The sequence below is a fragment of the Pipistrellus hanaki genome, assembly GCF_964339955.1.
Source record: "Pipistrellus hanaki genome assembly, chromosome: 9".
In the NCBI taxonomy this organism is placed as follows: domain Eukaryota; kingdom Metazoa; phylum Chordata; class Mammalia; order Chiroptera; family Vespertilionidae; genus Pipistrellus; species Pipistrellus hanaki.
In genome coordinates this window covers 9470216-9484139 of record NC_140511.1, presented here as the reverse complement: position 1 = coordinate 9484139, position 13924 = coordinate 9470216, and the positions used below count along the sequence as shown (strand labels likewise).

General features: G+C 41.6%; 1 protein-coding gene across 3 annotated transcripts in view; it reads right to left on the bottom strand.

Annotated features, from left to right (window-relative positions):
* The window catches only part of SIK3 (SIK family kinase 3), a 235529-nt gene that overhangs the window by 122619 nt on the left and 98986 nt on the right, over positions 1–13924 (bottom strand). For all 3 annotated transcript variants that reach the window (XM_084895560.1, XM_084895559.1, XM_084895558.1), the window contains exon 2: positions 2142–2258. In XM_084895560.1, the coding sequence (XP_084751686.1) occupies positions 2142–2258 (117 nt within the window). The remainder of the gene's footprint in view (positions 1–2141; positions 2259–13924) is intronic.

Below are 13924 nucleotides of genomic sequence, written 5' to 3'. Positions count from 1 at the left end.
CTATGGCAAGATCCTCCTCTCCTATGTGCCTTGAGAGTCCCACAATTACAATCATTTTTTATGATGGCATGGAATATTCGTGTTTCTTGGGAAGGCAAGAAAACTAAATTAGAAGTCTCTTCCATTACACAGTCTCGATCTCTTGGTTATCAAAATAAATAAATGCTAGCCCTGGCCAATTTGGCTCAGTGGATAGAATGTTGGCCTGCGGATTGAAGAGCTCCGGGTTCAATTCTGGACAAGGGCACATGCCTGGGTTGCAGGCTTGATCCCCAGTAGGGGGTGTGCAGGAAGCAGCTAATCAATGATTCTCTCTCATCATTAATGTTTCTATTTCTCTCCCTCTGAAAAAATAAAAATAAAAACACTTTTAAAAAAAAAGTAAATAATCAAATGCTACATTGGAAAAGTAAAAACTAAGTCAGGTCTCTACTAGAATAGAAAAGAGGTAGTTTCTGACTAATACTAGAAACCATACTTGCCCTAACCAATTTGGCTCATTGGATAGAGAGTCATCCTGTGGACTGAAGGGCCCCAGGTTCGATTCTGGTCAAGGGCATGTACCTTGGTTGCAGGCACATCCCCAGTAGGGGGTGTGCAGGAGGCAGCTAATCAATGTTTCTTCTCATTGGTGATTCTAACTCTCTATCCCTCTCCCTTCCTCTCTGCAAAAAAATCAATAATATATATATTTTTAAAAGTCATACTTAAAATATCCTTTGCCATCATAATTCATAACATTATCACAGAAATTAGTATTCAAATAATGTTATAAAAAATAATGCTGCCCTAGCCAGTTTGGCTCAGTGGATAGAGCATCAGTCTGCAGACTGAAGGGTCCCAGGTTTGATTTTGATCAAGGGCATGTACCTTGGCAGGTTCCTTCCCAGCCCCAACTATAGTTGGGGCACGTGCAGGAGGCAACCAATCGATGTTTCTCTCAGATCAATATTTTTCTCTGTCTTTCCCTCTCTCTTCCACTCTAAAAAAAATCAATGGAAAAAATCCTTGGCTAAGGATTAAATAATCCTATATAATAAAGAGGTAATATGCAGATTGACCATCACTCCAACACACAAGACGGCCGCCCCCATGTGCACACAAGATGGCCACCACAAGATGGCCTACAGGGGAGGGCAGTTGTGGGCAATCAGGCCCTTAGGAAAGGGCAATTGGGAGGGACTAGGCCTGAAAGGAAGGGCAGTTGGAAGCAATCAGGCCTGCAGGGGAGGGCAGTTATGGGTGACTGAGCCTGCAGGGGAGGGCAGTTTGGGGGTGACCAGGCATGCAGGGGAGAGCAGTTGGGAATTACCAGGCCTGCAAGGGAAGGTAATTGGGGGAGGGAGGGAACCAGGCCGGCAGGGGAGGGCAGTTAGGGGCAATTGGGCCAGCAGGGAAGGGCAGTTAGAGTCAACCAGGCTGGCAAGGGAAGGAAGTTAGGGGTGACCGGGCTAGTAGGGGAGGGCATCTGAGGGGCAACCAGGCTTGCAGAGAAGGGCAGTTGGGAGTGACCAGACCTGCAGGGGAGGGAAGTTGGGGGTAACCAGGCCTGGAAGGGAGGACAGTTAGGAGCAATCGGGCTGGCAGGGGAGCAGTTAGGCATCAATCAGGCTGGCATGGGAGAAGTTGTGAGTAATCAGGCTGGCAGTGAGGAGTTGGGAGGCCAGCAGTCCTGGATTGTGAAAGGGATGGCTGACTGCCCGTTTAGGCCCCTTCCCACCAGGATCAGGCCTAAACGGGCAGTTGGACATCTCCCGAGGAGTCCCAGATTAGAGAGGGTGCAGGTTGGGCTACGGGACACACACCCCCTCCCCATGCACAAATTTCGTACACTGGGCCTCTAGTAATAATAATAATAATCTTATATTCATCTCAAACTTTTCATCTCTCAAAGCTTTCTGTTCCTTTTGAGATTCCCATCATCTTCCGAATGGTATTTTTGTGTAATTTTCACTAAGAAGGCACCCGAGCTTTAAAGAACAATTTGTCTGGGTGGGATGGCCAGAGGACACCTGAGTACTGAGCAGGGGGAAAACAGTAGGATGAACTCACTAACACAGAACAAAAAAGCTACAGATGTCCAGCCTCTTTTCCTCAGGCTGGTTTTTGTTGCCATACAATCAGCCACTAGGGTTTCCCACCTGGTAAAGCCTGATGATATGTGGGTGGCAAAGCATCTTCATAACTTGAACTTCTCGGAATATCTTCTTCAAGTTTTCTTCATCTAGCTGGCTCTTGTCTATGATCTTGATAGCAACCTGACAACAGAAGAAAATGTCTGCTGCAGCATGAAAAGCAGTTTACTAAGGAAAATTAAATTCACTTTAAAATATTATATTGCGCAAAACAAAGGTGGCCACTATTTTGTTTACAGAATGTCAATGAAGAAAATGAATTCACTTTTTAGAAAAAAGACAGGAAATTGATTTTTAGCAAGTTTGTCTCAGAGGAACAGACTCAAAAGCTAATGAGTCTTCTGCCATTCCTTAAACTGCTTCTACAGTAAAACCCCATAGCAAAGTACTTCCTTACTCCATAGATGCAGTTACAGTCTGGGCATATTGGGCTTTGGCGCAGAGAATGATATGTAGGGTCTCTAATTAAGACAATGGACTTATGCCATAAGCACAGGTGATTTAGTAAAGTTCGACCAGAAATCTCAAAGGGGCATTCCACATCTCCCCAGGTGCTTGCATCACTCCGTAATGGTGGCAGCGCAGCAGTAACCATGTACTGAAAATCTTCTGTGTACCACACATAATACTTAGTGCCTTGCAAGTACTAACTCATTTAAACCTCACAACATCCTATATTATTATTAACCTTGTTTCACAGATATGGAAACCGAGACCCAAAGAGATTACATTTATATGCGTAATATAAATTATTACACAAATAAATGGATCAAAGGCCAGATGGCTTAGCTTTAGAGTCAAATTCTTAATGATAACGCTATAAAATCTGAAGATCTTCCTATACTGTATATCACATGTGTCAAACACAAGGCCCGCGGGCCAAATCCAGCCCGCCAGGCCTTGCAATGTGGCCCGCACCGCGCTGTCATCACTGCACTCCGCTGTCAGTTTATGACATTGTCAGTTTATGACTGTTCAGTAAACCATTCGGCCCGCAATTTAGGCTGGATTTTAGATTTTGGCCCCTTCTCTGATTGAGTTCGACACCCCTACTGTATATACTGCTTTAGCATAAAACATCTTTTTATTTTGCTCATTTTTCTGAAGATACCAAACAGCACCAAAAAAAAATGTAAAACAATGAAAGATTGACTATTTTTTTAAAAATCTACTAAATCTAAACTTCCTCTTTATTCTTAGTGGAATATTCAAAACGTCTATATATATGTGTGTGTCAATGACTCAATAAGTATGTAATCAACGAATATTAGTTCGATTAAGGGCCAGAACTAGGTAAATTCTAGCTCCTTTCAATTCTTAAAATTCTATGATGCTAAACACTGGGAGAGGTAAAGAAAACTCATACTTATTTACACAAAAACGAGAAACCAGGAAAGCAAACTATCAATACTAAGAATATTTAACCCAGAGAAATGAAGGGTGTGTGGACTCCACCTGGCAGATGACCTAACGTGTGGAGACCGGCATGAGGAGCTGAGCATGGAGTGCCTCACTGCTGCAGGGGGAGCCCTGGGCTCAGGCACGGGCAGCCCCCAGCTCCATTCAGAGAGGGGTAAGCTCTGCCTAACGACAGAATGGAACCAAATGAGCTGGGGTAGCTTGAGCTACAGATTCATCAGCCACAACTTCAAGGAGCTCCCAAGTTAGTAGGGAAAGAAATATGTGAAACAGACAAACAGTACAGTGTTAGAAACGCAATCAATAAAGCTTTGTACAAGGTATAATGGTAGCACAGAGTATAACTTTCACCTGGGGAAAAGAAGCAGACATAAGGAAATAATTCACAAAGAAAGCATAACTTGGGAAAGAACTGGGGCAGGCAGAAAGGAGGGTGAAGAATTTTATGAGGGGAAATAGCAAAATCATTAACAAATCCCAGCTAAGAAGTCTTGAACCATATGACTGTGACCACTAGCATTTCCACTTCTCATCACTACTTCACCAAATCACATGCAAGACCTTAACTCTGGCATCTGTGTCTGGTTTTTTAAAACAGTTACCAAAACAAAAAAATCATAGTACAGCCGAAACCGGTTTGGCTCAGTGGTAGAGCGTCGGTCTGCGGACTGAAGGGTTCCGGGTTTGATTCCGGTCAAGGGCATGTACGTTGGTTGCGGGCACGTCCCCAGTGGGGAGTGTGCAGGAGGCAGCTGGTCGATGTTTCTCTCTCATTGACGTTTCTAGCTCTCTATCTCTCTCCCTTCCTCTCTGTAAAGAATCAATAAAATATATATTTTTAAAAAATCATAGTACACAAAGTACTTTTATAGAATAAATACCTGGTCTTAATAGTAATTATTATTAAAATCTTACACATGAATAGCACATTATCATTTACAGAGTACTTTCATATATAGGGTGTTCCCAAAAATGTACACACATTTAACAGCTGATAGTTCAATTGATGTTTCTTTATTTTAAGATTTAACCCAGTGGAATTAATAATTATTCAAAGTATATATACATTTTTGGGGGACATCCTGTACATAATATAAACTTAGAAACTCGCAGACATACTGGGAAATTGGTTGCAGGTATACCTAAGGTTGTGGGTAGGTGACAATGGAAACCTCCAGTCTCAAGGAAGCTTGTTTGCTTACCTCAGAGAAAAGATTACCATGTTCTGTGAGGGCCACTATGCACAAAAGGTCAGGTCAGGAAGCTCAACTAGGATTTGTTGATCATCAACTGTCCAAAGACTGGCCCTGAAATCCCTTCTTCTGTCCTTGGCTACAATGGATATCACAGAAAAAGTAACAGGATTGGGGGAGGGGGTGTGGGGTGGCAGGAGAGCCTACAACGCAAATGACAGTATTTTTGTGCTTTGCACCCCAGAGAGTACAGGGTTACACTGGAATTGGTAGAGTCCTACAGTGGCCTCATTCTGAACTTCACTGGCATCCTGAGTATCAGGGCGCACACAGGGTAAACAGAAAGCCAAACCCAATCATCTATGAGAACAAAGCTGGTATTAAGATCTTATACACTAAGCACTTAATAAATATTTTTAATTTAATAAAATAGTGGTATAGTATGAATGTACTTTCTATTTCTTAACAAGTATAGCTGACCTCAAATAAAGGGAATATGGTATTACATACTAATATGTATTTTTATCTCTTCAGGGAAAATTGCATTTAATCTATAATCTGTCTTACAAGATGGAGACAGAAAGGTTTTAACAATTAAAATATCAGCCCAGCCACCGTGGCTCAGTGGTTGAGCACTGACCTATGAACCAGAAGGTCACAGTTCGATTCCTACTCAGGGCACATGTCTGGGTTGCGGGCTCAAGACCCAGTTTGGGATGTGCAGGAGGCACCGATGGACGATTCTCTCATGTTATTATCTCTCTTTCACTCTCCCCTCCTCTTTGAACTCAAAAAAATATATTTTAAAAAAATTAAAACATCCAATTTCTATCTACTCATCAGTAAGATTCAACAAAACAGAGAAATGAAGCTTTGCCTAGCAACTAAATCTAGTGTCAAAAGAAAAGACTCGGAATTGGTCCCTAACATATAATCTTGAGCAAGTTACTTAATTTTTCTATAGCTCCTTATCTATAAAATGTGGGCAACAATAGAACACATATTACAGCCTGCTTAGTATAATGCCTGGAATGAAGTCAACAAATAGTATACATTAAATACAGGTACTGCTATTATTTATTCAACTTTTCTGGAATCAAGCCTTAAATTTAGGCACTCCTTGGCAAAAACTAAATTTGTGTTTTTGCCACAAAATCCAGGATCTGAAACACACTGATTCCTAAGTCAAGGGACTAGCAGGGGAGCCCAGAAGCAAAATAGCTAACAATCTGTGGGCAGCATTCAGAACCAACCAGCTGCTTCCAGCTGATGAGGGAAGCACATGGAAGGAAGGAAGCTGGGGGGAAATGCATTCCATTCAGGAAAATCACACTGGCCACAGGATGGGACCCACAGCAAGACCTGAGCCGGCGGCTGTGCTGGCCAGAGTGGTCTGCTTCTTCACGGCAGCCTGGGCCCCTTCCGCCCTCCATCCATGCTAAGCTGCTACACCAGACAGGAGGGCCCTCAGTGTCGCGTGGCACGTGTGCCTGATAAAACCATTGAAGAGAGAGGGTAACGTGCATACAGCTCCGACCTTTGCTGCAAACTGGAAAGTGGAGGTTATCGAAAGAGCAGAGACAAACTATGCTGCCCGAGAGCAGGTAGCTGGCAAGCGGGCCTGTGTTGAGGATCATGCCATTTCACTGCTATAGATTAGTGGGGGCTCTGTTATAAAGGTTCCAGCTTAAAGGACACACCACCTACTTGAAAAATTAAATGTATCCATAGAAAAAGATAAAATAGAATAAATAGAATGTTTTTAGATTGGTGCTGAAAATCTGTGTCTCACATGCTTGCACTACATATAAAAAGCATAGCAAGTAAAGGAAACAAACTTCCAATACATTACCAAGAAAGTATGTATTTCTTAAGTTTGCCTGCTTTACATAAAATGCTTATCTTGCAAAGAGCATGATTTTGTGAATTGACACTAATATTAACTAAGCATGGCATTGTATCAAATATGTGTCTAAACAGATACAGAGTATAGGAGTCCTTATGAATTCCTCTACCCAATATATATATATATATATATATTTTTTAATTTTTAATTGACTTCAGAGAGAAAGGGGAAGGCAGAGAGAGAGAGAAACATCAATGATAGGAGAGAATCACTGATCCTCTATCTCTTGCATGCCCCCCCACTGAGGCTAGAGCCCATAACCCAAGCATGTGCCCATGATGGGATTAAACCTGGGACACTTCAATCCGCAGGTGGATGATTCATCCACTGAGCCAAACCAGCTAGGGTTACCCAAAATATTTCCATTCAACAAATCAATGAACCAAACAAGTACTTTACCAAAATCCAAACCTATGGAAGAACTAGAACCTTGAATTCAAGAAGCAAACAGAATACCTAGTTACCTCAATCCAAAGAAGCCCTCTCCAAGGCACTTCTCCAGGGTGGTGAAGACCTGAGGCGGGAGCTGGATGAGGGGGAGGGGTGGGGGGAGAGGGACATCTATAATAGTCTCATCAATAAATATTCTAAAAATTAAAAAATAAATAAGATAAAAATGACAGGGTGAAAGAAGAAATAAAAGATGAGATCAAGATTGGATCCAAAAACTATGGTACATCTACACAATGGAATACTATGCTGCCATAAAGAAGAAGGAATTCTCATCATTTGCAGCAACCTGGATGGAATTGGAGAACATCATGCTGAGTGAAATAAGCCAATCAACGAAAGAGAAACACCACATGACCTCACACATCGGTGGATGATAAAGATCTTTATAAACTGATGAACCAAGAGACAGATATAGAGAAAGTAAAGCAACAGGCAGACTGTCAAATTACAGTGGGGAGGGTAGGGATATCAGGGGGAGATAATAGATCAACCGAAGAACTTGTATAAATGCATATAAGTACAACCAATGGACATAAAACTATGGGGAGGGAGGGGATGTTTGGGAGGGAGGGAGGGGGGCAATAAAAAAAAATCAAGAAAATATGTAAAAAATAAATAAATAAATAAATAAATAAATAAATAAAAATTAAAAAAAGATCGCACTGATAAACACGTCTATTGAGGAGGAGAAGAGTCCACACTGTTGGAGAAGAAAAGTTCATGTCAGGAAAGAGCAATGTCCAAAATAAACCCTATGTATTGTATTACAAAAAAAATAAATAAATAAATAAAAAAATAAAAGATGAGATCAAAATATATATAAAAAAAATGAGAACAACAATACAATATATCGGAGAATCCAAGATGGCTGCTCGGGTAGGCACCTAGCCGCAGCCGCACGCAACAATTTCAATAAAATACAACTAAAATATAAAATGGACATTACCCAGAACTACAGGAAAGTCAACTGACTGGAAATTCTACAACGAGAAGCAAGGAGAAAACCAGAAGGAAGTGCGGAGGAGCTGTAAAAGCCCAAGGTACGGAGACACGCGGCGCGCGTGGCGAGTACAGAGCCGGAGAGGAGGGAGGCCGAGTGCCTGGCTGGCGTTCCCTAGCGGGAAGGAGATAAACACTCCGACTGTGCTGGGCCCCCAACTGCTCTGAACCCCCATTCTAGGCCAGACCCTGGGGACCCAGGCTCATCCATAGGGAGCTGGGCTGTAAGGCAGTACTCGGGGAAGCAGCGAAAGGAGGTCCCAGAGGCGCGCACACAGCGCGCAGAGAAGGGCCGGCCGGCTGTGCCGTAGGACTGCCCTGGTGGGAAGGAGACAGGCTCCAGACTGCTCTGAACGCCACCTCCAACTCCACTTCCAACTGAACTGAACCCCAGTTTCGGGCCCATTGCGGGAGAGCTTACACTGTTTGGTAGCAGGCGAAAATCGAGGGCACCTTTCTCTCAGAGGTGCTTACAACAAGTACTGAAGGACCCTGAGTCTCAGGAGTCGCATAGGGCGGGGCTGACGGAAGCCAAGGCTGTAGGCTCCACCCTGAAACCCCGCCCCCATCAGGAAAGCTGCCTGCGAAAATGCCTAAACCAAATAGATCACAAACGAAAGAAATGGAGGACAAAAAGAGACTGGATATAGAGTTCAAAACCACACTTATAGGGTTTTTCAAGAGACTCCTAGAAAAGGCCGATAAAATAAATGAGACCTATGAGGATATGAAAAGGGATCAACAAGAAATGCTAAGGGATCAACAAGAAATAAAGAATACATTGTCTGAAATAAAAAATATTCTACAGAGTCCTAAAAACAGAATAGAAGATTGCAAGAATCAAGTCAAAGATTTGGAACATAAAGAGCCAGAAGACACTCCTCTGCAGAAGCTAGAAGGCAAGAGAATCCAGAAAATTGAAGATAATGTAAGAAACCTCTGGGACAACTTCAAACGATCCAACATCAGAATCATGGGGGTCCCAGAAGATGAGAGAGAGCAAGATATCGAAAACATACTGAAAGAAATAGTGACAGAAAACTTCCCCCACCTGGGGAAAGAATTGGACTTACAAGTCCAGGAAGCACACAGAACTCCAAATAAGAGGAATCCAAAGAGGACCACACCAAGACAAATCATAATTAAGATTCCAAGAGCAAAGGACAAAGAGAGAATATTAAAAGCAGCAAGAGCTAAGCAGGTGGTTACCTATAAAGGAGCACCTATACGATTGTCAGCTGATTTCTCAACAGAAACCATGCAGGCCAGACGGGAATGGCAAGAAATATTCAGGGTGATGAACAGCAAGAACCTACAGCCAAAAATACTCTACCCAGCAAAGCTATCACTCAGAATCGAAGGTCAGATAAAGAGCTTCACTAATAAAAAAAAGCTAAAGGAGTTCATCACCACCAAACCAGAATTATATGAATTGCTGAAGGGGGTTCTTTCAGAAGAGAAAGTAAATAAAGATAAAAATTATGAACAACAAATACGTAACTATCAACAAGTGAATCTAAAAACCAAGGAAATTAAAAAAAAAATCTGATGAACAATATTAACTGTTGAATATAATAGAATCAGAGGTATGGAAGGGGAGTGAACTGATGATTCTTGGGGAAAAGGGGAGAGGGGAATGTGGGAAGAGACTGAACATAAACTGTGCACCTATGGATGAGGACAATGGGGAGTGGGGAAAGGGCAGAGGGTGGGGTGGGAAGGGGGGGGGAAAGGAACACTTGTAATAATATGAACAATAAAAATTTATTAAAAAAAAAAAATAAAATAAAAAAAAAAAAAAAAAAACAATACAATATATCTAAACTTCTGGGATGCAGCAAAAGCAGTAAAAAGAGAGAAGTTTTTATCACAACAGGCCTATCTCAAGCAACAAGACAAATCCCAAGTAAACAATCACATGTTAAAGGACTGGAAAAAGAAGAACAAAAGCAACCCAAAGTCAGCAAAGGAAAGAAAATAATAATAAATAAAAAATTAGAGCAGAATTGAAATGAAATAAGAGAACAAAAAGACCATATAAAAATTAATAAAAACAAAAAGCTGGTTCTTTGAAAAGATTAATAAAGTTGACAACCCACTGCCTAGACATACTAAGGAAAAAGGGGAAAAGACTCATATAAACAAAGTAAAAAATGAGAGAAAAGTCACCACAGACATCACAAAGGATCATCTATACCAGTGCTTCTCAACCTTTCTACTGCCCCTGACCCTTTAATATAGTTCCTCATGTTGTGGTGACCCCCAACCACAAAATTATTTTCATTGCTACTTCATAACTATAATTTTGCTACTGTTAATGAATCGTAATGTAAATATCTGTGTTTTCTGATTGTTTTAGGCGACCCTGCTAGTGGTTCTCAACCTAAGACCATCAAAATCAAAGCGACATTTCAGTGTAGAAGGTGATGCTCCAAACACACCAGCCAGGGCTATCTGTATCTTCTTCAATTTCTTCCATCAGTGTCTTATAATTTTCCCAGTACAGGTCTTTTACATTCTTGATTAAGTTTACTCCTAGATATTTTATTATTTTTGAAGCAATTGTAAGTGGGATTATTTTCTTAGTTTCCCTTTCTGATGGTTGATGGTTTATTGGTACATAAAAATAAAAGTAATTTCTAGATATTTATTTTGTATCCTGATACTTTACTGACTTCATTTATCAGTTCTAGTAATTTTTTTGGTGGAATTTTTTTTAATTTAATAAATCTTTATTGCTCAGATTATTACAATTATTTCTCCTTCCCCCTCCCCCCCTTAGCTCCCTTCCACCCAGTACCCACCCCATTCTCTGCCCTTACCTCCCCCCCCCATTGTCCTTATTCATAGGTGTACCATTTTAGTCCAGTCTCTTCCTGCACCCCCCTACCCCTTTCCCCGATAATTATTAATCCACTCCCTTTCTTTGCCCCTGATTCTATTATATTCACCAGTTTCTTCTGTTCCTCAGATTGTTAATTCACTTGGTTTTTAGATTCACTTTGCTGTTATATATGTATTTGTTGATCATAATTTTTATCTTTACTTTTTTCTTCTTCTTCTTCCTCTTTTTAAAGAATACCTTTCAGCATTTCATACAATACTGGTTTGTTAGTGATAGCTTTTTCTTATTTGTGAAGCTCTTTATCTGACTTTCAATTCTGAATGATATATTTGCTGGGTAGAGTAATCTTGGTTGTAGGTTTTTGCTATTCATCACTTTGAATATTTCTTTCCACTCCCTTCGGGCCTGCATAGTTTCTGTTGAGAAATCAGCTGACAGTCGTAATGGTGCTCACTTGTAGGTAAAACTAATTGTTTTTTCTCTTGCTGCTTATAAGATTCTCTTTGTCTTTTGTTCTTGACATTTTAATTATGATGCGTCTTGGTGTGGTCCTCTTTGGATTCCTTTTGTTTGGGGTTCTGTGCACTTCCTGGACTTATAAGTCTATTTCTTTCACCAGGTGGGGGAAGTTTTCTGACATTATATCTTCAAATAGGTTTTTAGTATCTTGTTCTCTCTCTTCTTCTGGCATCCCCATAATTCTGATGTTGGTATGCTTGAAGTTCCTTGAGGCTCCTTACACGATCTTCAACTTTCTGGATTCTCTTCTCTTCTTGCTTCTCCGGAGGAGTGTTCTTTGCCTCTTTTACTTGATTCTTGCGTTCCTCTAGTCTGCTGTTGGGTCTCTGTATAATATTTTTATTTCAGGCAGTGTATGTTTAATTTCTAGTTGGTCCTTTTTCATATCAAGGGTCTTGTTAAATTTAACGGCCTTTTCTAGGAAATTCTTGAAAAACCTTATAACCATGGTTTTGATCTCTATATCCAGTTTTTTGTTCTCCTCCATTTCTTTCATTTGTGATCTGTTTCCTTGTCTCGGCATTTTCGCTGCTTCCCTGAGTTGGTAGGGTGGCCTTGTGTGTTTGGTGTCTTATATGGTCCAGTGGGTCAGCCTCCCAGTTACCTGAGGTAGACACTCTTTGTGCACCCCTTTTTGGACTGTGTGTACAGCCTTATTGTAGTTAAGTCTTGATTGTTGTTGGTATCACTGGGAGGAACTGACCTCCAGGCCAATTGGCTGTGAGTATCAGCTATATCTACGCCAGGATACCTTCTGTATTGGAGACAGTCTTATAGGATCAGACTTGCAAAATTGAAAAAGCCTCTGTGCTCAGCTTGGATGGGGCAGAGTTTCAGGGCTGAGCCAACAGTCGTGGCTTCCCATCAGCCCTGCCCTTGTGTGCTTACCTCAGACCTCTGCCTTCTATCTATCCCCTGAGTTTCCAGCTGACAGTCCAGATTCCCCTTGTAAGAGCGTGGGTGCCCCAGGGGCTCGCCCTGAACTGGGTTTCAGTGCGCAGTGCATTTGAACTGGGATTCAGTGAAGTTAGGAGCTTCCGACGCCTTCCGCTATGGAGAAGCTGCAGCACCCTCCGGGGTCAGACCTCTCTGACGCGCTCACTGGCAACTCTAGCCCCTGCCCGCTGAGGCTCCCAGCTCCCCCGAGTCTCCCAGTCTCTGAGCCTCCGGGTGCCTTTCTCTTCAGTCCAGACTCCACCCGTATGAGCCTGGGTCCATGGGGTTTCGGCCGGGGTTGGGGTTCAGTGCAGTTGGAACTGGGGTGCAGTGCAGTCAGGAGCTTTCTTTCCCTTCCCGCCATCCAGGCACTCAGCCGCTCTTCCTCTCCATGCACGTCTCCCTACCTTAGCGCTTTTTGGCTCCCCTCTCTTCTTATTCCTAGTTGTAGATTTCCCACTCCGTTCTGTCTTTTAGTTGTTGTTTTGAGATTGTTGTGAGAGGTGAGTTTAGGCGCTTACCTAGGCCAGCATCTTGGGGGGGAGGGGGGGTCTAGTGGAATCTTTAGGGTTCCCTATGTACAGTATCATGTCATCTGCAAATAACAACAGTTTTATTTCTTCCTTTCCAGTTTGGATGCCTTTTCTTTCTTTTTCTTGTCTGATTACTGTGGCTATGACTTCCAGTATGATGTTGCATAAGAGTGTAAAAGCAGACATCCCTGTCTTGTTTCCAATCTTAAGGGATATACTTGTAGGTTTTGCCCATTTAGTATGGCTACTAAACAAGCCAATAGCTAAGAAAATGGTACAATGAAAAAATGATTGTTTTGATATAAAATAAAAGCAGGCAGCAAAAGTTATTTCACAGAAAATTTTTAAGTTAAGATGGGAAATTAACCTATGAAAGTGAAATATTCCTTGCAGAGATTAGACAATGTGGACCAAGAGCTTTGCAGTGGATTGAATTGTTTGGTTAAAAGGAGGCAGAAAGCTGAATGCACTTCAAGATGAATTTTTTTAATGAAGTACATGTTTCTCTCTCCTGGAGTGCCAGTTCACAGGTAAAAAGAACAGCCTCACAGGATTGTGCTCTTCCAAAGAACAGCCTGTATCAGGGAGCCTGTGTACTGCTGAGCACATTTCAATGCAGCACCTAGAACACTCAACACGTTTTAAAGCACCAGCCAGAAAGAAAGCTGAAGTCGATTGGCACAGCATAACTTTCTTAAATTTCCCCGATGAAGATTTATTGCATTGTGTATCTTGTTAACTATACAATGGTAGTATTGTTCTTGGTGAACACAGTTAGCAACAGTTCATATTTTAAACTGTCTTCAATTAAATTAAATTAATATGGCCCAAGGCCTAATAATATATCCTGCAGTAGCAGGAGTTTGAGTGAACCAAGGAAACACAATCACATTTGAAAAACTATGCTAAATTCCTCCTCTTTTATACCTCCCAGTTATTTGGTGACAGCGTCTAAGGGAAAACAGGAAGTGATCTCCATTATCAGA